At 36.3% G+C, this 21708-nt stretch overlaps 1 protein-coding gene across 1 annotated transcript in view; it reads right to left on the reverse strand.

The window, feature by feature from the left end:
* LOC111052237 (neurobeachin) overlaps positions 1–21708 on the reverse strand; it is a 790401-nt gene that overhangs the window by 291332 nt on the left and 477361 nt on the right. Inside the window, 1 exon segment of the mRNA XM_039439449.1 lies at positions 5766–5983. Coding sequence (XP_039295383.1) covers positions 5766–5983 — 218 coding nt within the window.

Raw genomic sequence — 21708 nt, forward strand, 5'->3', positions numbered from 1 at the left:
CCAGATTCCACATAATGCAACATTGGCTTCATTTGACATCTCCAATCTGTACACCAATGTACCTATACAGGAGACAATAAAATACCTAGAAGATATGCTACAATCAAACAACACCCCACAGGACATTATGCAAGAAATAATAACTCTAACCAAACTTGTAACCTCACAAAACTATTTTGAATTCAATAGTAATTTTATTTTCAACCCCATGGCCTCCCTATGGGATCACCCATATCTTGCATTCTAGCAGAGATTTTCATTCACACTATAGAACAAAAACACAACCATGATCCCAAATCACACATCCAATCCAATAGAATACTCACTTGGTTCCGATATGTAGATGACATATTAATACTATACAGGGGGAACAAACGACAACTTGAAACACTACACACCCACCTCAACCGCATACACCCAAATTTGACGTTCACACTTGAATTAGAAACCAACAACAGCATAAATTTCCTGGATATCACCATCACAAAACAGAACCAATCATTCAAAACATTCAAAATATACAGAAAGCCCACAACAACCGACACCACAATCCATTGCACTTCAAATCACCCTATCCAACACAAACTTGCAGCCTACAACCACATGCTATACAGATTAATAAATATCCCAATGACAACCACAGATTACAACACTGAACTGCACACAATAAAATATATTGCACAACAAAATGGATACAAACCCTCAATGATTGACAAACTGCTACAAAAAATCAAAAACAACAAGAACAATCCACAAAACTCTGACAAATACAACACTGATAATCATACAGCATTCGTCACCCTCACATACCACAACAATAAAACATACAAAATAGCAGCATCTTTCAAGAAAATAAAATACAAGGTTGCATACAGAACAAAAAACTCACTGAAAAAACTTTTGTCCCCACACAACACCTCTCAAAATCAATACAATAGACCAGGAATTTATAAGCTAAATTGTAGAGATTGCAGCAAATTCTACATAGGTAAAACAGCTAGAAATTTCAATATAAGATTCAAAGAACACACAAGAGCCATAACCCATCCGTCCTCCCATTCCACCTTTGCAGAACACATCATCTCCTCTGACCACACACACCCTGACATAGACAACAACCTCGAAATACTCCACTATTCCCACAAAAACAGAAAATTAAATGTACTAGAACAGTTTGAAATATACAAACACACCAAACAACAGCCAAGCAATATTCTAAATGACCAAATCAACTTTTCCTCCCACACCCTGTTTGACAAACTCATTTAAATACTCCTCCATTAACCACCAAAACTCCCCTCCACCCCAACCAAATTTCACCCTCATAACCTTAAACACTTCAGTTCCTGTTTGGCTTGAAAATGTGCATACCAGCACGAAACGGACGTCGCCACATCAAATAATGTGAGTGTTTTTTCACTTAAAAGTTTTATAAAATTTAATAGTGACAAAATAGTTAGTAGGTTATATGGAGCACCAGTGCAGGAAAATCAAAATTAAGTTGGTAACTGCACTCATAGTGAGGCCCACGTTATAATGGCAGTGGAGAACAGCGTTGCCTTGCCATTATGTGCCTTGATTATAGTCATTCCAATGCTTACATAACATAAACCCCCTTCAAGCAGTCAGATGAATTTTCAATTGAATTACTAATCATTATAATTCAATTTTAAATAAATTGAGGTTTTAATAATAATAAAGTTACACAGAAAAACATTTGATGGATTTTAGGGAATTTTACCCATAATTACGCACTTTTCATATTCAATGGTAACTGTAGGAAAAATTTAATGTGAAATACGTGCGCAAAGTTCGTTTGCTGCACTCAAGAAGCCATTCCGCCCTCGCCTACGGTTCGGGCGTAACGTTTCTTTCGATGCAGCAAACTGTCACTTTGCGCACTAGTTGCACAAATAACTATTTCTGTATATGGATACTTTTCATAGAAATAGAAAGAAAAACAAAAATCTCAGTACCCTCTTGAATATTTAATCACACCATGTTTCGGACATTGATGCAATTTTCAAGTGATATAAAGTACATAAATGAATACTGCTGGAAGATTCTTATTTTGATCATATGATAGTGTATTCATACATATTTGACATACTTTAATCCAGTCGGGGTTCATTCTCGCAGTAATGCCGCTGCGAGAGTATATATATATTTATTTTTATATTATTGGTATATATCTGTCATTTCTGTGGTGCTGATATTATCTTACTTTTATTTTAAAGTTTATTCTTATTTTATGCTGTACCACTGAAAGTGCTTGTAAGATTTATGAAATAAACAACTTTGAATTGAATTGTTGTGTAAACATTGCCATAAGAATGATAGTTTTCCCTGCACTGCGAGAGTATATATATTTCTTATTATATTATTGGTATATCTGCTGTCATTTCTGTGGTGCTGACATTATCTTACTTTTATTTTAAAGTGTATTCTTATTTTATGCTGTACCACTGAAAGTGCTTGTAAGATTTATGAAATAAACAACTTTGAATTGAACTGTTGTGTAAACATATTGCCATAAGAATGAATAGTTTCCCCTGCACAGTGGAGCAGAAATTTATTGGAATACAAGGTTCTACTATCTAGGGATCTAGAGTATAATCAAGTAGGGATTGAACTGTTAAGCATAGGCACTAACTCAACTATGAATAGCTAAAAATCTAGTCAGAGATCGTCATATTGGATGAGGTGAGGATTATTGTTGATTGAGCCATAGAGAAAATACAGCATGAGATGATATCCCATGGTATAGGGTGCGCATGATACAAATTTCAATATCAGCTGAAGCCGATACTCCTATAGTGAGGTCCACGTTATAATAGCAGTGTTTGATTAGCAATGGTGTTGCTATCCTTGTCTATCATTCAACGAAGCGGATAGCGCTATCTCTTTCTCGCTTTGCTCTGTTTCCAGATCGTCTTTTAACAACGGAGAAATGATAATAAATCAACAAAATATTTCGCCTTAATTATGAAAATTCATTATGGAATTATTGAAAAATATAATTACTCACTAAATAAAATATCATTGATTATTTCAAACGAGAATAAACTAGTAGTTCTGTGAACAGTAGACCTCACGCAGTATTCTCATCCACAAGTACCTGATAAAAACTATACACCTTATGGAAATACAGCAATAGACTGGCTTCTCCACACATCTGTGTAATTACTTGTCAGCTGATTTATGATACAGTCCGATTTTTACTCTGATATTGGCGTATGAAGGAGGCTCCTTTCTCCTTTTATATTATTCTTGAAATGCAGAATTTCTAAAAACCTTGTATATACGTCGACGCGCAATTAAAAAGGAACATACCTGTCAATTTCATGAAAATCTATTACCGCGTTTCGCCGTAATGCGCAACAAATAAACATTTAAACATTTAAACATTTAAACATTTAAACATTTAACATTTAAACATTTAAACATTTAAACATTTAAACATTTAAACATTAAACATTTAAACATTTAAACATTTAAACATTTAAACATTTAACATTAAACATTTAAACATTTAAACATTTAAACATTTAAACATTAAACATTTAAACATTTAAACATTTAAACATTTAAACATTTAAACATTAAACATTTAAACATTTAAACATTTAACATTTAACATTCAAACATTTAACATTTAAACATTTAAACATTTAAACATTTAAACATTTAAACATTTAAACATTTAAACATTTAAACATTTAACATTAACATTTAAACATTTAAACATTAAACATTTAAACATTTAAACATTTAAACATTTAAACATTCAAACATTTAAACATTTAACATTTAAACATTTAAACATTTAAACATTTAACATTTAAACATTTAACATTTAAACATTTAAACATTTAAACATTTAAACATTTAAACATTTACATTTAAACATTTAAACATTTAAACATTTAAACATTTAAACATTTAAACATTTAAACATTTAAACATTTAAAATTTAAACATTTAAACATTTAAACATTTAAACATTTAAACATTAAACATTTAAACATTAAACATTTAAACATTTAAACATTTAAACATTTAAACATTTAAACATTAAACATTTAACATTTAAACATTTAAACATTAAACATTTAAACATTTAACCATTTAAACATTTAAACATTAAACATTTAAACATTTAAACATTTAAACATTAAAACATTTGTCTATCATTCAACGAAGCGAATAGCGCTATCTCTTTCTCGCTTTGCTTTGTTTCCAGATCGTCTTTTAACAACGTAGAAATGATAATAAATCAACAAAATATTTCACCCTAGTTATGAAAATTTATTATTAAATTATTGAAAAATATAATTTCTTGCGTAATGAAATATCATTGATTCTTTTAAACGAGAATGGACCGTTAATATTACATCAATAAACCTGTATCAGCTACCGTCTATAGAGAAGGCATTGACAAGACCTAGAGGATTGGCAACGTTGTTCTCCTATCTTTCTCCACTGCCATTATAACGTGGACCTCACCATACTTGTTCTTTTCGTGAAGCAATTCGACGCTGGTAGTCTCTCATACTTGTAAATATTTTAACATACATGAATAAAGAACTCTAATATATAATGTAATACTGTGCCGTTCTTACACTCTCACCCCAACAACACAGTAATAATAGACAGGGGTCGAAAGTAATCAGCTTGAGTTGACGAAAAATCGGCTTGGAATTTGGAACATAACAACTGGATATCTCATATTATCATGAGATATCTTCTTCCCTTCCCTCTTCCTTTTCTTTCTCTATCCTTTTTTCTCCTCTCCTTCTTCTCATCCTCCTAATCCCTCTTCATTCTCGTCCTCCTTCTTCTCATCCTCCTAATCCCTCCTCATTCTCGTCCTCCTCCTCCTTCTCCTACTTCTCCTCCTACTCCTTCTCCTACTCCTCCTCCTACTCCTACTCCTCCTCCTCCTCCTACGCCTCTCCTCTTCTCTATGGTATCATGAAAGATCTATTATGATTCTCAATAAGTAAATTTGTATGGATGTTTGTTAGTCCATTACTACGGAAGTTCCATACCTTGACATTTGAATCTCAATAATGATGTCCTTCCTTAATAACTTTCTCAAATTATCCAGCTAAACCAAATTAGTAACTAAAATTAGTAGCCTATTCTAAATTAAGGTTCAAGTATTATTATTAAAAGAAAATCCAAATGAAATGCTGTAATTCACACCCCGAAGACTTCTGCTACTGCAAATATTGACAACAGGATAAACAGCTAGATGGAAATTCGATGAGCGCTTGCTGTTGAACATTATTTGTCACCCGGGAATCGAACCCGTACCTCCTAATTGCCGGTCAGGAATGCTTACCCTATTTCCATCTAGCTGTTTACCCTGTTTGTCAATATTTGCAGTAGAAGAAGTCTTCGGGGTAAATTACAGCATTTAATTTCGATTTTCGTTTAATAATAATAATAATAATAATAATAATAAATTTATTAGCATTTGAATAATTGCAATACCTCAGTAATTTTCATCTGTAAGGTTTAATTTTTTGGCGAATGCCTACTGTTTTTACCTGGATTGTATTTGTATATGAATAAATGAATATTATCAAATGATAAAACATATAAAAGCTTGTAGTACCATTTATTAATAAAACTTTGAAAGATTTTAACGACTAGTTTCGACTACAGCTTAGGTCATTTTTAAGTTGAAATGACCTAATAAATATTATATTGTACTGAAAAAATGCATGGAATTTGATGGATTTGAGATAATAACTCACCAATACAAATAGGGTTTCTCGCGTTCGATATTGACGGAATTGATGGGGTCGAGTCGAAACCACGTGGTGAAAGTGAAGCCATTCTCGTAAGGCCACCTGGCGAGGGGAGGCAGAACCATGGCTGAACCCTTCTTGCCCGGGAAGCTGAAGAACACATCAGGTCCGTTGCGTTGAGGCATCTGTCTCAGCACGTTGAGGAGCTTCGTCGTGTGGCGGGGCTGAAACATTGACAAAAAACATTCAAAAAAATTGGAAATTTGATGTATTGTTGCCACAAACCAAATTGAATAACATAATAACACTCACTAATCACTTAAAACTGTAAAATAATGATTAACTTTGGAAATTATGATATACTCTTATTTAGAATGATATACAATGTCATGTTAACAAGCCAGATTATTTTGATCAAATCGATTAAAATTTATATTTTAATATTTCTCGTGAATAAGCTGATTGATTGCAAATAGTTGAACAGCTGAACATAATTCTGTCTCTCTTCCACACAGGCACTCGCATCTTCTATTATCGACAGACGACGAAATTATCATCTGTTTTGCCAAGTATGAATAATTATTATCCTTTTCATGTCCTTCAGCGAGTTTTCCTCCTACGATGAGACCTTTGCAATCGAATTTTTATATAATAAACCTACTGTGTTCCAAATTTCGTGAAAATCGTTAGAGCCGTTTTCGAGATCCGTTGGACATACATAACCAGATAACCAGTTTCGAGATAACCATATAAACATAAATACAGAAATGAAATAATAATATGATAATACTGTATTCAAATAGCAGTATTTCACATACTTGTAGGTTAATAAGTTTTATGAGGATTCTTTCCAGGATACACCAGATAGGTAATAGAGGTAGACAAAATAAACCAGGGAGTGAGAGAGAAGACGAATGTGCAATAATTCTCTGTGAGCTGAAATAAAGTGAGGTAGCAATTTAAAAGATAACCGTCTTGTCGTATACTTTATATCTGTCGTATAGAGGAAGAGGAAAAACAGTGTGAGAAGAAGAAGGAGGAGAAGAAGAAGGAGAAGAAGAAGGAGAAGAAGAAGGAGAAGAAGAAGAAGAAGGAGGAGGAGGAGGAGAGGAGGAGAGAGAGGAGGAGGAGGAGAAGGAAAAGAAGAAGGAACTGTAGAAGAAGAGAAAGTGGAAGAAAAATAAATAGAAGAAAAAGAAGAAGAAAGATAGAGGGAAGACGAAGAAAGAGAATAAATAGAGACAATACAGAATGTATCATAACGTTTTCCGTGGGGACAGATTCATAAATCATTCATGAAAAGAAAATGAAATAGGAATTGTGAGTGGACATCCTTTACACAGTGTAGTCGTATGTTACTGTTTTCAGAAAAAAAATTCCCGACAATATTTCTGAAAATTGGTAGATAGAAGACTTGTGGTCAGTGAGCTATATTACAAAGTACTAGGTAGAAGTTAATGATAATAAAAAATATGTGAAATTTACTGTCTATGAAAATTTGGAAAGTAGCTTACTGGGTACGAATTTATGATAATTACCAATAGTCCAGTCAATATACAGGATGTCCCACCAAGGTTGTAACAGCCGTTAAACCATAGATTCTACTCGACATTTCTGACAAAAACTGTTTAGTAAACTTTTTTCCTATCGACCTTAGTTTTCGAGATATATAGATTTTTCGATATTCTTAGAATATGCCTACTTCTGGTCATTAAATACCAATAACTCGAAAACTACTTTTCGAATTTCAATTCCAAGGGTTTTGTTGGAAAGAGAAAAATATTTTAAACAAGATTAAAGTAATTTTATTAGTTGTAAGATATTTTGTAGTTTTTTATTAGGGCTTAAACTTGGAAAAATGCTATTTTTCAAATTCAAAGTGGAATTTCAAACCGTTTTTTCTCGGTTGAAGCTGAAAATAAGGTTTTTTTCACAATACAAGGAGCATTGTTGTCAGGTGTACCTGGAAATCTATAAGAGATAGAGCGCTCTACCTGATCTCAGATTGTAGAGCACAAAAAATGTCCAGAGGGATTTTGAATTATAGATCTAAATGTTAACAATCGGAAGATATTGTTGATCAAAAACTAAACTTCATCAAAATTGATGTTTTCTTCAAATTTCACTCATTTTTGAAAAATCATAACTCAGTACTCATTGGGATAGAGAGTTCCGAATGATCTCATTTTATTCAGAATTTTAGAATCTGAAAAAAAGGTTTGAGCAAATAATTTTTCTGTCCGATTACGAGATTTGACAGAAATAGCTGGAAACTGGAAAATGAACAGAACATACGAGGTTTTTGGGCCACTCTGTATCTAGCACAAGGAAACTTTGCATGAAGAAATTGGTTCTGGACTTCTCTCATGTACCCAAATAGGCTAATATATTAAAAATCTGGTTTGGTAAACTCACACAACTTTCCTTGCTCATTGAACTGTAAGCCTCATTCTCAAACGAGAATAATTTAGGGGAATAACATTATGACGATTGGCGGCAAAATATTTGCAACTACGATCAGACAATTATATATAAACAATTATATATAATTATTTTATATAATTATTATATATAATTGTTTTCAGAATACTTTTTCCTTTGTGTAAATTGTGAAATTCGATGATTTTTTCAAAAGTCGTCAAAACAGCTGTTCTACAGATGCAATATTTCGACTATGACTGTGTTCTTTTTATAAACTGCTCTACCTACCTACCTCATGCACGAGAAGGAGGTTACGAAACATGACACATGACCTAGATACATTTGGACTGTTCAAATTAATAGAAACTTGTAGTACCCTTTATTAAAAACTTTAAAATATTTTAATGACTAGTTTCGACCTTGAAAACGACTAGTTCCAAGTTCACTTGAAAATGACATATGGTCGAGACTAGCCATTAAAATATTTCAAAGTTTTTACTAAAGTGTACTACAAGTTTTTATATTGTTTTTATTAATTAATTATATAAAAGTAGCCCATTTAAGTGAAGTGATTTTATTTGGACTGTTGTAGCCTATAAATTAGAATTGGAACCGTTTTGGGCTTATAAGCATGTGGTACTTTTCTGTAAGTTGTGTAATTCTGAATGATAAGTATATTTTATCCAACAGTTTCTAGGCTTTAAAAACAACACCCAAGTTTGCAACCAGCTCTAGCGACTTATATTGTATACTGCACCTGTACTACAATGCAATATAAAATGAGTATCTAGTACTGGAGTTCTCTATTCCGAACTGAAATAGCCGTTAATCACCTTTTTCACAACAACAATCCCCTTTGAAAGCCTGAAATAGTACCTCGGCTCAATCACAGAGCACACATAAAGCCATTCAAACTCCCAAACATCCATTCAAACTCTCTAAAATCCATTCAAACTCATTTCAAATTAAAGCCAGGTTTCAACTCAAACATTAGAAGCCACTAGACTAGTTCTATACACAAAAAGCATTTGCATCAACTAAACTGAGTTTCAGTTCAATCAGTCAGTATCAGTTAAATGGGGAGAGAGAGGGTGTGTGAGGCAGAGGCAGATAGAGTGAGAGAGTGAGTGAGGCTGAAACTGAGAGAAAGACAGGACAGAAAGAGAGAGAGAGAGAGTGCGAGTAGGAGGCAGTGAGACAGAGACAGAGAAACAGAGAGTGAGAGAGTGAGAGAGTGTGAGTGTGTATGAGGCAGAGCCATTGAGAGGAGAGAGAGAGAGAGAGAGGGAGTGAGTGAGGAGGCAGAGAGACAGACAGTGACAGGGAAAGGGTGAGAGTGTGAGTGTGTGTGAGGCAGAGGCAGAGAGAGAGAGAGAGAGTGTGAGTGAGGCAGAGACAGAGAGAGAGAGTGTGAGTGAGTAAGGCAGAAACTGAGAGAGAGACAGAGACAGAAAGAGAGGGAGAGAGTGTGTGAGGCAGGGCAGAGAGACAGAGACAGAGGAACAGAGAGTGAGAGAGGGTGAGAGTGTGTATAAGGCAGAGGCATTGAGAGAGAGAGAGAGAGAGTGAGTGAGGAGGCAGAGAGACAGACAGTGACAGGGAAAGGGAGAGAGTGTGAGTGTCTGTGAGGCAGAGAGAGACAGAGAGAGAGAGAGAGAGATGAGTGAGGCAGAAACTGAGAGAAAGACAGAGACAGAAAGAGATAGAGAAGAGTGTGTGGCAAGGGCAGAGAGAGAGAGACAGAGGAACATACAGTGAGAGAGGGTGCGAGTGTGTATGAGGTAGAGGCATTGAGAGAGAGGGTGAGGAGGCAGAGAGAGAGAGAGTGGATGCAGAGAGAGAGACAGTGACAGGGAAAGAGAGAGAGTGTCAGTGTGTGTGAGGCAGAGGCAGAGAAAGATAGAGAGTGTGTGAGGCAGAGGCAGTGAGAGAGAGTGTGAGTGAGGCAGAAACAGAGAGAAAGACAGAGACAGAAAGAGAGAGAGTGTGTGGCAAGGGCAGAGAGACAGAGACAGAAGAACAGAGAGTGAGAGAGGGTGAGAGTGAGAATGAGGCAGAGGCATTGAGAGAGTGAGAGAGTGAGGGGGCAGAGAGACAGTGACAGGGGAAGAGAGAGAATGTGAGTGTGTGTGAGGCAGAGGCAGAAGAGAGAGAGAGAGATTGAGAGTGTGAGGCAGAGACAGACAGACAGAGAGAGAGAGAGTGAGTGAGGCAGAAACTGAGAGAAAGACAGAGACAGAAAGAGAGAGAGTGAGAGTGTGTGAGGCAGGGGCAGAGAGACAGAGACAGAGGAACAAAGAGTGAGAGAGGGTGAGAGTGTGTATGAGGCAGAGGCATTGAGAGAGAGTGTGAAGAGGCAGAGAGAGAGACGTGACAGGGAAAGAGAGAGAGTGTGAGTGTGTGTGAGGCAGAGGCAGAGAGAGAGAGAGAGAGTGAGAGTGATGCAGGACAGAGAGAGAGTGAGTGAGGCAGAAACTGAGAGAGAGGGTGTGTGAGGCAGGGGCAGAGAGACAGAGACAGAGGAACAGAGAGTGGGAGAAGGTGAGAGTGTGTATGAGGCATAGGCATTGAGAGAGAGAGTGAGGATGCAGAGAGAGAGACAGTGACAGGGAAAGAGAGAGAGTGAGAGTGTGTGTGAGGCAGAGTCACTGAGAGAGAGAGAGAGTGTGTGTGTGTGTGAGGCAGAGGCAGCGAGAGAGAGAGAGAGTGTGTGTGAGGCAGAAACAGAGAGAAAGACAGACAGAAAGAGAGAGAGTTTGTGATGCAGGGGCAGAGAGACAGAGAGAGACAGACAGAGAGTGAGAGAGGGTGAGATTGTGTATCAGGCAGAGGAAGAGAGAGAGAGAGAGAGTGAGAGAGAAGGCAGATCGAGAGACAGAGACAGGGAAAGAGGAAGAGTGAGAGTGTGTGTGAGGCGGAGGCAGTGAGAGAGAGTGAGTGTGTGAGTGAGAGGCAGAGTAAGGCAGAGAAAGAGAGAGACACAGAGAGAGTGAGAGAGAGTGAGAGAGAGTGAGGCAGAGAAAGAGAGAGATACAGTGAGACAGAAAGACAGAGAGAGATTGATTGATTGATTGAGTACTTTATTTATTAGATTACAATATATACTGGCTTATACACTTGTATACAATAGCTTACAGTACAGCAAAGTTATAGATGAATTTACATAATATAGACTAAAAAATAACTATTGAACTGTATATTATATGAAAAAGCAATTTGTAATATAATAACTATAGATAATAATCATATTGTTATGCATCTACATAAATTGGCGGAGCTTTGGACATATCAATGTCCATTCTTTGGGAAGAGAGTGAGAGTATGTGAGAGAGAGAGAGAGAGAGGTGAGTGTGTGTGAGAGAATGAGAGCACTACAGATAAATAAAAGCGATGTTGCCAAATTGGGCGCAGTACAAATGCACTTCACTGAAGTGAGTGTGTCATTGAAAATTGTCGGCATTCATTATGATTGAGATCAGAGTTTCCCATTCAACGGGAGCTGACAGTTCGAATTCACCCCACTAGACACAAATACAGCTGTAATTTGGGAAAACAAGTTATCGCAATGAAAAGGGTTGATACTGTTTTTGTGAGTGTTCAACGGCGGTTCTCTTTGTTGTTCTTTCTCTCATTCCCTCTCTCTTATTCTCTTTATATCACTGTTCAACTTGTTTGCCTTTGATTTCCCTCTCCCTCTGTCCAGTTCATAAGTTGATAGTTTTTCACTGTTTTTGTGAGTATTGAACATCGGTTCTTTGTTGTACTTCCTCCCACACTTTCTCCCATTCTCTCTCATTTACTCTCTCTCACTCTGTCTATTCAACTGTTCAACTTGTTCTCCTTTGATTTTCCTCTCCCTCTGTCCCGTTCATAAGTTAATAATTTCTCAATGGATGCTCGTTTCTATTTGGTTTATTCAAATTTCATCTCTCACTCTTTCTCACTCTCTCTCTCTCACACTCTCGCTCACTCTCTCTCACTATCAATCTAACTCTGTTTCTCATACTCTCTTTCATCTGTTCTATTTCATACTTTTCATCCCTCTTGTTTTTTTCTTCATTTTCTTCTTCCTTTATTCAGTTGATGAGTTAATACAGGGGTGATAATTTTAAACTGGATGTACCTACCTATTTGTTCCATTTCATTATTATCTCGTTTCCTCGTTTCTCTATTCTTTCTCGAAATTCCTCATTTTGAAAGAGCTTAGCGAAATCCTACTTTTGACTTGAAGCTTGAACTATTTCTCTTGACTTATCATTATCATTGCATCGAATAGGATAATCTTAATCTTAATCAATTGTGTGTGGAGGAATACGCGGAAATACTATTGCGTATAGTAGAGCTTTTTGTGTAGTTGAGAAATTGATATTGTGTTAATTATTCATATTAAAGAAAAAAACTAAGAAATTGTCAAAAACCACAAATTTATTGATACTTAGAAAGACCGGTTTCGGTTGTTACACCATTGTCAATCTCTGATAAACTGAACCTCTGATAGTTTATGAGAGATTGACAATGGTGTAACAACCATTTCTCTTTCTGAGTATCAATAAATCTGTGGTTATTGACAATTTCTTAGTATTTTTATTTAATAGTCTAGTAGTGCATTTGAAAAACTGAAGGGGTTAATATCTATAGATAGTTAGAATATTGATAGTTTCCAGTGAGAAGTGATATTGAATCGGAGTGAGAAGAAGAATAGGAGTAGGAGGAGGAGGAGAAAGAGAAGGAGTAAAATGATGAGGTTCAGGTGAGTTAAATTAAGAAGAAAAGTAGGACCGAAATGGAGAATAGTGGAATGCAAAGGATAGGTATAAAGGAGTTGGTGGAGTAGAAAGAGGAGGAGGATGAGGAGGAGAAAGAGGAGGAGAAGGAGGAGAAGGAGGTGGTGGAGGAAGGGTAGGAGGAGGAGAAAGAGTGGGACAAAAAGTATAGGAACAAGTAGAAGGAAGATGTGAATTGAGATTATTCGGGATAGAAGATGGGAAAAGAGTAAAGCTGCGTACACATATTCGCGCTTCCAACCAGCACCGAGCACGCTCCTCCCTCGTACCGCCCTCGTACCACCATCGAACCACAGTCGCACCGCCCACGCACCCATCATGAACGTTACGGAAGATGTTAGATCTTCTCGCGTTCCCCGGTCGATCCACTGTTGCTCCCCGGTCGATCATCAATCGCTCTGCTGGAGTGACGTTCGGTCTTGGAGCAGAGCGAAAGTCTGTACGCACCTTAAGAGAAGAATAAGGGAAAAGGAGGAAGAGAAGATGAAAAAAGTGAGAAGTAGAAGAAGGAGGAGGATCAGAAAGCGGTGGCGTAGGTGAAGTGGGAGGAGTGGAAGTAAAAGAAGGAGGAGGAGGAGAAAAATGTGAATCCAGAGGAGTTTAAGTAGAAAGTGGAAGAAAAGTATGAGTAAGAGATAAATTAGAAAAAAGGAGGAGGAGGTGGTGGTGAAGAGGAGGAATCAAAAGGAGCTAGGAAAGAAGAATGGAAATGAGTGGAAAAATGAAAAAGGAGGAGGGGGAAGAGGAAGAGGAGCAGGAGCAGAAGGATGATGAGGGGGAGGAGAATGTGGGAGGAGAAGGATAAGATAGAGAAAGAAGAAAAGGATGAGGAGAAGTTGAAGAGGAGGAAGATCAGTAGCATAGGAGAAGGAGGAGGAAAAAGAGTGGGAGGAGGAGGAGGAGGAAGAGGAGAAGTTAGGGAGGAGGAGGAGGAGGAGGAGGAGGATGTAGGAGGAGAAGGATAAAGTAGAGGAAGAAGAAGAGGATGAGAAGTTGAAGAGGAGGACAATCAGTAAGCATAGACAAAGGGAGAGGAAGAGTAGGAGGAGGAGGAGGAGCAAGAGGAAAAAGGAGGGAAATGAGGAGCAGAAGATACGTATTCATTCGAAATGCGCTGCATGCACATCTGCACGCATGAATGAGCCTGCCAACAGCCTAATTCAATTATTATTATCATGTGTAGAGGCAACGGCGACACTAGCGCTCCACTCGCTCGCTGGTGCGGATGATCCAGTAACTAACATGCAAACAATACGCCAAAATAGGGGAGCTGTTTCTTCTGAATGAGGGAACCAATGGTGTGCTTTTTGTGGCAGTCACTATTGGTCGAATTGGGATGCATGTATCAGAGTAGGAATATGGAGTGAAACAATGACGATATGTTCACATATTGACGATTTATGGAATAGTAACACATGATTGACGATAATGAACAATAAACAATAGTTTGCAATCAAGTAAACAAAATGAATGATAGTGTAACAAAAGTAGTGTCTAGTGATTGGTAATAGAGTACGAAAATAGAAATGGCATTTCTCTTAATGTTTGAAAGTTTATATGTTGCGCATTTACGGCGAAACGCGGTAATAGATTTTCAAGAAATTTGACAGGTATGTTCCTTTTTTGATTGCGCGTCGACGTATATACAAGCACGGAATAAGCATAAAGTGTTTCTTTATGCGTAGTGTTTCTTTCCTCTGTGATACAAGGTTTTTGAAAATTTTGCATTTCAAGGATAATATAAAAGGAAAAAGGAGCCTCCTCCATACGCCAATATTAGAGTAAAAATCAGACTACAGAAATTATTCATCATAAATCAGCTGACAAGTGATTACACAGATGTGTGGAGAAGCCAGTCTATTGCTGTATTTCAATAAGGTCTATAGTTTAAATCTTGTTTTATTTATCTCTTTCCTGTATAGGGCTACTTGTAATATAAATATAAAGAAAATAATTAGAAATCTCAGTACCCTTTTTTTAAATATTTTATCACGACATGTTTCGGTCATTTATGCCATTTTCAAGTGATATGAATTAAATAAATAAAGCAGCAAAATTAAACAGAGATAAAAAAATAAACTTAATCCAATTAGACACCAATAACCCCATTTTTGATAGAATCATGCGAACTTTAACTCAAAATTTACAGTCCTAGTTCATAAAAACATATGAATACACTAACATATGATCAAAATAAGAATCTTCCATTAGTATTTATTTATTTAATTCATATCACTTGAAAATGGCATAAATGACCGAAACATGTCGTGATAAAATATTTTAAAAAAAGGGTACTGAGATTTTTAATTATTTTCTTTATATTTAAATCAGGTACTTGTGGATGAGAATACTGCGTGAGGTCTACTGTTCACAGAACAACTAGTATAATAATTTATATCGGGGCACCAAGCTTCGCTCGTTATTTTTACTTTCCTTGCCCTATTACCATAGGTAAGGAAAGTATTGCTTTCCGAACAAAATTAAGGTACCCCAATTTCTAAATTTCTATACGTTTCAGGTCCCCTGAGTCATAAAGTTTTTAGTACTGAGTTTAACTAGTTTTTGGGTATTGGTCTGTATGTGGTGGTGTGTGTGTGTGTTGTGTGTGTGTGTGTATGAGTGTATGTGCGTCTGTGTACACGATATCTCATCTCCCAATTAACGGAATGACTTGAAATTTGGAACTTAAGGTCCTTTCACTATAAGGATCCGACACGAACAATTTCGATCAAATGCAATTCAAGATGGCGGCTAAAATGGCGAAAATGTTGTCAAAACAGGGTTTTCGTGATTTTCTCGGAAACGGCTCCAACGATTTTGATCAATTCATACCCAAAATAGTCATCGATAAGCTCTATCAAATGCCACAAGTCCCATATCTGTAAAAATTTCAGGAGCTCCGCCCCATCAATGCAGATAGATTCTCATTATCAGGTTCAGATACAATTGAAACAAAAAAAATCAAGTGGAGTAGATTGAGCATGAAAATATCTACAATTAATGTTCAGTAACATTTTCACCTAAAATTGAAAATAAGCTCCAAATTCGAGAAAATGTGATTATTCAATTGCAAATTATTGTTGATTCTATTAAATCATTCACTATGAAGAGATAGCAGACCTCATGTGTGTCTCCAGCGTTATTGCCCTGTCACCAGCTGGCTCAAATCTTTGAATAGTAGACTTGAGATGCGCGGGAACACTAGCGTCAGGTGATCAATTTTCATAACGGCAAGGAAAGTTGTGTGAGTGCGCCACACCAGATTTTTTTTATTTATTGATAAACAGAACACAATTCTCTAGAATGATCGTGTCTATATTTCACAGCTGGCTATACGTCATCTTATGAATTTCGGGGATGCGATATTTTGATTTTTCACATACTCACTGTTTTACTATCCATAGCTGTTTCAGACAAGGATGAATTATCCCTTCAATGTCGTTCAGCGAGTTTTCTCAAGAATGAGACCTAGTGCAATCGAATCTTTATATCATAAACCTACTATGTTCCAAATTTCGTGAAAATCGTTAGAGCCGTTTCGAGATCCGTTAAACATAAATAACCAGATATAAAAATAGCCAGATATAAAAATAACAAGATATAAAAATAACCAGATATATAAATGCAGAAATTGCTCGCTTAATATAATAGCATAGTGAGGTCCACGTTATAATGGCAGTGGAGAAAGATAGGAGAAAAACTTTGCCGATCCTCTGTCTTGTCAATGCCTTCTATAGACGGTAGCTGATACAGGTTTATTGATGTAATATTAATGGTCCATTCTCGTTTAAAATAATCTATTATATGTAATTAAGCCAAAAAATCTATTTCACAATTATTTCATAATGAACTTCCGTGAATAAGATGAAATATTTTGTTAATTAATTATCAATTCTACATTGTTAAAAGACGATCTGGCAACAGAGAAAAGTGAGAAAGAGATGGCGCTATCCGCTTTGTTGAATGATAGACAAGGATTGCAATACCAATGCTAATCAAACACTGCCATTATAACGTGGACCTCACTATAGACTCTGATGCCGGTTTGCACAATATTTGAACAGAATAGAGAACTAGTGATACTACAGTATCGTCGTCATTATAATGGCAAAATTTGATAACATTTGTGCTGCAATCCTTGTTTATCATTCGACAAAGCAGATAGAGCTATCCTTTTCTAGCTCCGCAACATTGTTGAATCGGTTTTTGACAACGGGGAAATGTGATTAATCAACAACATATTCAATCTAACTTCAATTATTTATCATTCAATTATTGAAAAATATATATTCTTGACGAATTGAATATAATTGATTATTTAGAACACGTATGAACAGTTAATATCACATCAGATAACAGCATTTCTCTATAGAAGGCAGTGGCAAGGCAGAGAATCGGCAACGCTGTTCTCCTATCCGTCTCTACTGTCATGATAACGTGGACCTTACTATGAAGGAGAAGCTTCATATCATCTATGATAATTATTGTAAAATCATTAGACATCGATCTAATTCTTGAGATGCTCTTTTAATTGAGTTTTTCCATGGATTTCGTTTTATTCACTTAAAGTGAATAGCCTACTATGAAAGTATCAGATAATATACGACCCAATTAACAAATGGGCTGAAATCCAACTTGAAACATCAAACTCCAGTAGGACCTTAACAATTCAATAGTCACAAAATCACCTCATTTTCCTGAACCCACCTAAAACGTTCATCAATTTATTCCCTATTATCATCATAATTCTTCTCATTACTCGAAGGTTGATAACACTAGCAATCAATGATCATCATTCCAGAGACTATGATTTTCTGTAGAAACTCCAAACTGAGAATACTTCATGGTGATTTTCCTTATTATGACATTGTCGAGAACAAAAACTCTACAGCGATATGCTTCTAGAGCCTACAACATGATCTGCTACTCATCAGAAATGGGAAGAAGGGAAAAAGGAGGGAAGAAGGAGGAAAAGTAGTAGAAGATGAAAAAGAAGAAGAAGAAGAAGGAGAAGAAGAAGAGGAGAGGGAAGTGAAAAATTGGAAAAGAATTTCCGACAGCAGAAGATTAGCAGGAAACGAGATAATGGCCAGAGATGGAAGTGAACCGCGTCAACATGATATTGACAGGAATAAATCCGAGAGAGAGAGAGAGAGAGTGAGGAAGAACAGGAAGAGAGAGGAAGAGAAAAAGAAAAGCAGAAATATTTTGAGATGCTGGAGCTGATACACTAGAAGAAAACGAGGATTTAGAAGCTGGAAAAAGGAGCACAAGGTGAAGAAAAGTGAGAATTGAGTTAACTAGTGACCCCCAGGGTTGGAGAACTCGCTCAATAACTGTTGTATTGTGATCTTCGAAACCCGCAACTTTTAATTATACAGATTTGATGAAAATTAGGGGAAACAGCTAAATACTCTATCTACAAGAATAATTTGACAGTAGGTTTCATTAGAGTTCTTATTTGAAATGGAAAATTACTCTTCAAGATTTAATCTGTCACTTCAACATCTTTTTCAAGTTATTGTAGAACATACAAACAGACAGACAACGACTTTGACCTTCAATAAGTCAAAAGTGAGAACTCGCTAACGCTTGTTCAATTAAAAGTGAGAGTGGAGTAAATGATGGAGAATAGTGGAATAGGTATATTGGTGGAGGGAAAGATGGAGAGAGAGGAAAAACAATGAGAAGAGAGGAAAACCTATGGGAGAGATAAGGAAGAGAAAATATCCAATATTAAAGGAAATGAAGGAGAAATTATGAACGAAGAGGGTTAAATAGAGGAATAGGTGGAATGGAAAGGAAGTGATAGAAGAATGAGAAATAGTACAAAAGAAGTTGATGAGGATGGAATAAGGAGAGAAAAGAGAAAAAGAGCAAAGATGAATAAGAGGAAGTAGAGCGGGATGTCAAAGTGATAATCATCTGAAGAGGAACGAGAGAAAATTTGCATTTTTACAAATTAAATATTGATGATATAAAATTGTAATATAACTAATAAATCGGTAGTGTTACAATAAATAATTGTCGACTCTCTGAAAATAGTATCTTACGTAACAAGGACGGGAAGGGGCCTTTTGCAGGCGATAATGATGTTTCCAGTCGAGACGTTAGCCGAGACTAGAATTTCATTCGAGCACTGCAAACGACATTCACGTCCAAGTAACGTACACTATTTTTAGTCATAATAGTCTAAAGAAGAATAATTTAGAAATAGATAACATTACCCACTTGTGCTGACGTTACTACATGCATTCTATAAACATAACCTAGTTTACAAATTCCGAATCAGGAATTTTGTGGAAGTTGACAAAACTTCCACCTGGAACGCTGAAGGTGATCTTTTGTGGCAGTTTTGCTGTTCCTATTTCGGAACTAGGAAACATACATGACTGTAAAGAAAACATAAAATGGTTTCATTACAGTAGATTATGCTGTAATAAGAATCATATGTTTATTTGTTCTGCAAAAAGCTGTTTACAGGATTGATTTCATGCATGGAAAACAGCTGAAATTGAATAACTATGACAAAAAGATATGAAATGATATCCTTCCAATCAACACACGACTGGGAGAGACACAGACAGAGAGAAGAATACAAGGAAGAAAGGGATAGCACGAGAATGGAGAGAGAGAAAAAGTGGAGAATGGAGAGAAAATAGTGGAAAGAAAGGGGGAATGGAGAAAGGAAAGATGGAGAATGGAGAGAGAATAGAATAGAATAGAATGGCTGCCTTTATTTTTACCTAGGAGGGCGGAGTTAGGGCGCAGCCGGCCCTCTCTTACACTCAACCCTCAGGAGGATAGAGGATAGAGAAACAACAAATGAAGAATGAGGAAAAGAAGAGAAAGAGAGAAGACGAGAACGTGATGACTCGCAGCCGTTTGCTCTGTTGAGCATGCAGCATCAGCAAAATGGCTGCAATTCGAGTCGAAGAAACATCGATGACGAGCCAAATAATATTTCGCACGAATTGTCGCAAATCCGTGTATCTCCTCCATAAATATATTATATTCGCGCGCATATCTTCAGATATACAGACATATTTGGATGAAATAGGGGGCCGAATGAACGAACGCCAGATAAGCTGAGAGGATATTGTATTTTGGCGCGCTCCTTTGTTTGTATAGGAGGGAACGAATACTTGGGGAAGAAGCGTTGATATGAAGAAGAAGAAGGAGAAGAAGATGAACATGAAGAGGAACAGGGAAGATAGGATGGGGAAAAGAATAAAGTGTAGAATAGAAATAAAGTATAGAAATAGGACAGTATTAGGTGTAGTGGTGTGTGGAGAAGAATAGAAGGAGAAAAAGTGGAAGAGGAAGAAGAGAATATCGAATTTGGAGCACAAAGAGGAGGAGAAGAGGGAGTAGAGAGAGGTGGAGGAGGAGGAGGAGGGAAAAGAGAAGTAGAAGGATATAGGAACAGATTACAGTTATTTATTATTCATGTATGTCACAATACGAAAAGTATGTATGAGCAGAAGGAGATTGATTGATTGATTGATTGATTGATTGAGTACTATATTTATGTAGATTACAATATATACTGGCTTATACACTCATATACAATAGCTTACAATACAGCAAAATTATAGATGAATTTACATAATATAGACTAAGAAAATAATTATTGAACTGTATATGATATGAAAAAGTAATTTGTAATATAATAACTATTGATAATTATATTGTTATGCGTCTACATAAATTGGCGGAGCTTTGGACATATCAATGTCCATTCTTCGGAAAGAATATTAAAAATATCCTCCCCACTAACTCTCTACCAAATTGAGAAGGAGATGAAGCAAGAGAAGGAGATGAAGGAGAAGGAGAATGAGAAGAAGATCTCGAGAAGATGGAGAAGCAGGAAATCATGATAGAGGACGGAGAGATAGGGAAAACAGTACCTGGAGGAGGGGGAAAGTGGGGAGAAGAGAGATGAAAAGGAGGAGTGGAGAAACGAAGGGGTAGGAAACAGAGTATTGGAAGAACAAAGAAGAAGCTGGAAAAAGGAGGTGTATGAGGGAAGAAGGAAAAAGAATATTGGAGAAAAAGTAGAAATACTCTCAAGCCTCGAGAGTATACGAGAAAAGGAATTGAGAGAAAGAGACAAGGAACAAATAAGAAGGGACTGGAAGAAGAGAATTTATAATGTAGTGGGTCGAAATGAGAGAGAATGGTACTATGAGATCAGATAACATTAGATTAGAGAGAGATTGATTGATTGAGTACTTTATTTATGTAGATTACAATATATATTGGCTTTTACACTTATATACAATAGCTTACAATACAGCAATGATGAATTTTCATAGTATAGACTAAGAAAATGATTTTTGAACTGTATATGATATGAAAAAAGCAATTGGTAGAAGCTATAAATAATATTGTTATGCATCTACATAAATTGGCGGAGCTTTGGACATATCAATGTCCATTCTTTGAAAAGAATATTAAAAATATCCTTCCCACTAACTCTCTACCAAATGTCACTCTCTACCAAGAGAGAGAGAGAGAAGTAGAAGGTGTGAAAGAACGATGAAGGAGGAGGAGGATGATGTGGAGGAGGATGGAGAACTAAGGACTGGAAGTGAATTGAGTAAGAATTGAAGAAAGACAACACCCATTAAAGTAGGAAAAGCATGAGACCAGAGAATAAAAATTCTGTATAAAAAGGATGGGAAAAGTTCAAGAAATGAGAAGGAGAAGATGAGTTGGAAGCGGAACGAGAAAAAGGAAAA

This window comes from Nilaparvata lugens, chromosome 12, assembly GCF_014356525.2.
Source record: "Nilaparvata lugens isolate BPH chromosome 12, ASM1435652v1, whole genome shotgun sequence".
Lineage (NCBI taxonomy): Eukaryota > Metazoa > Arthropoda > Insecta > Hemiptera > Delphacidae > Nilaparvata > Nilaparvata lugens.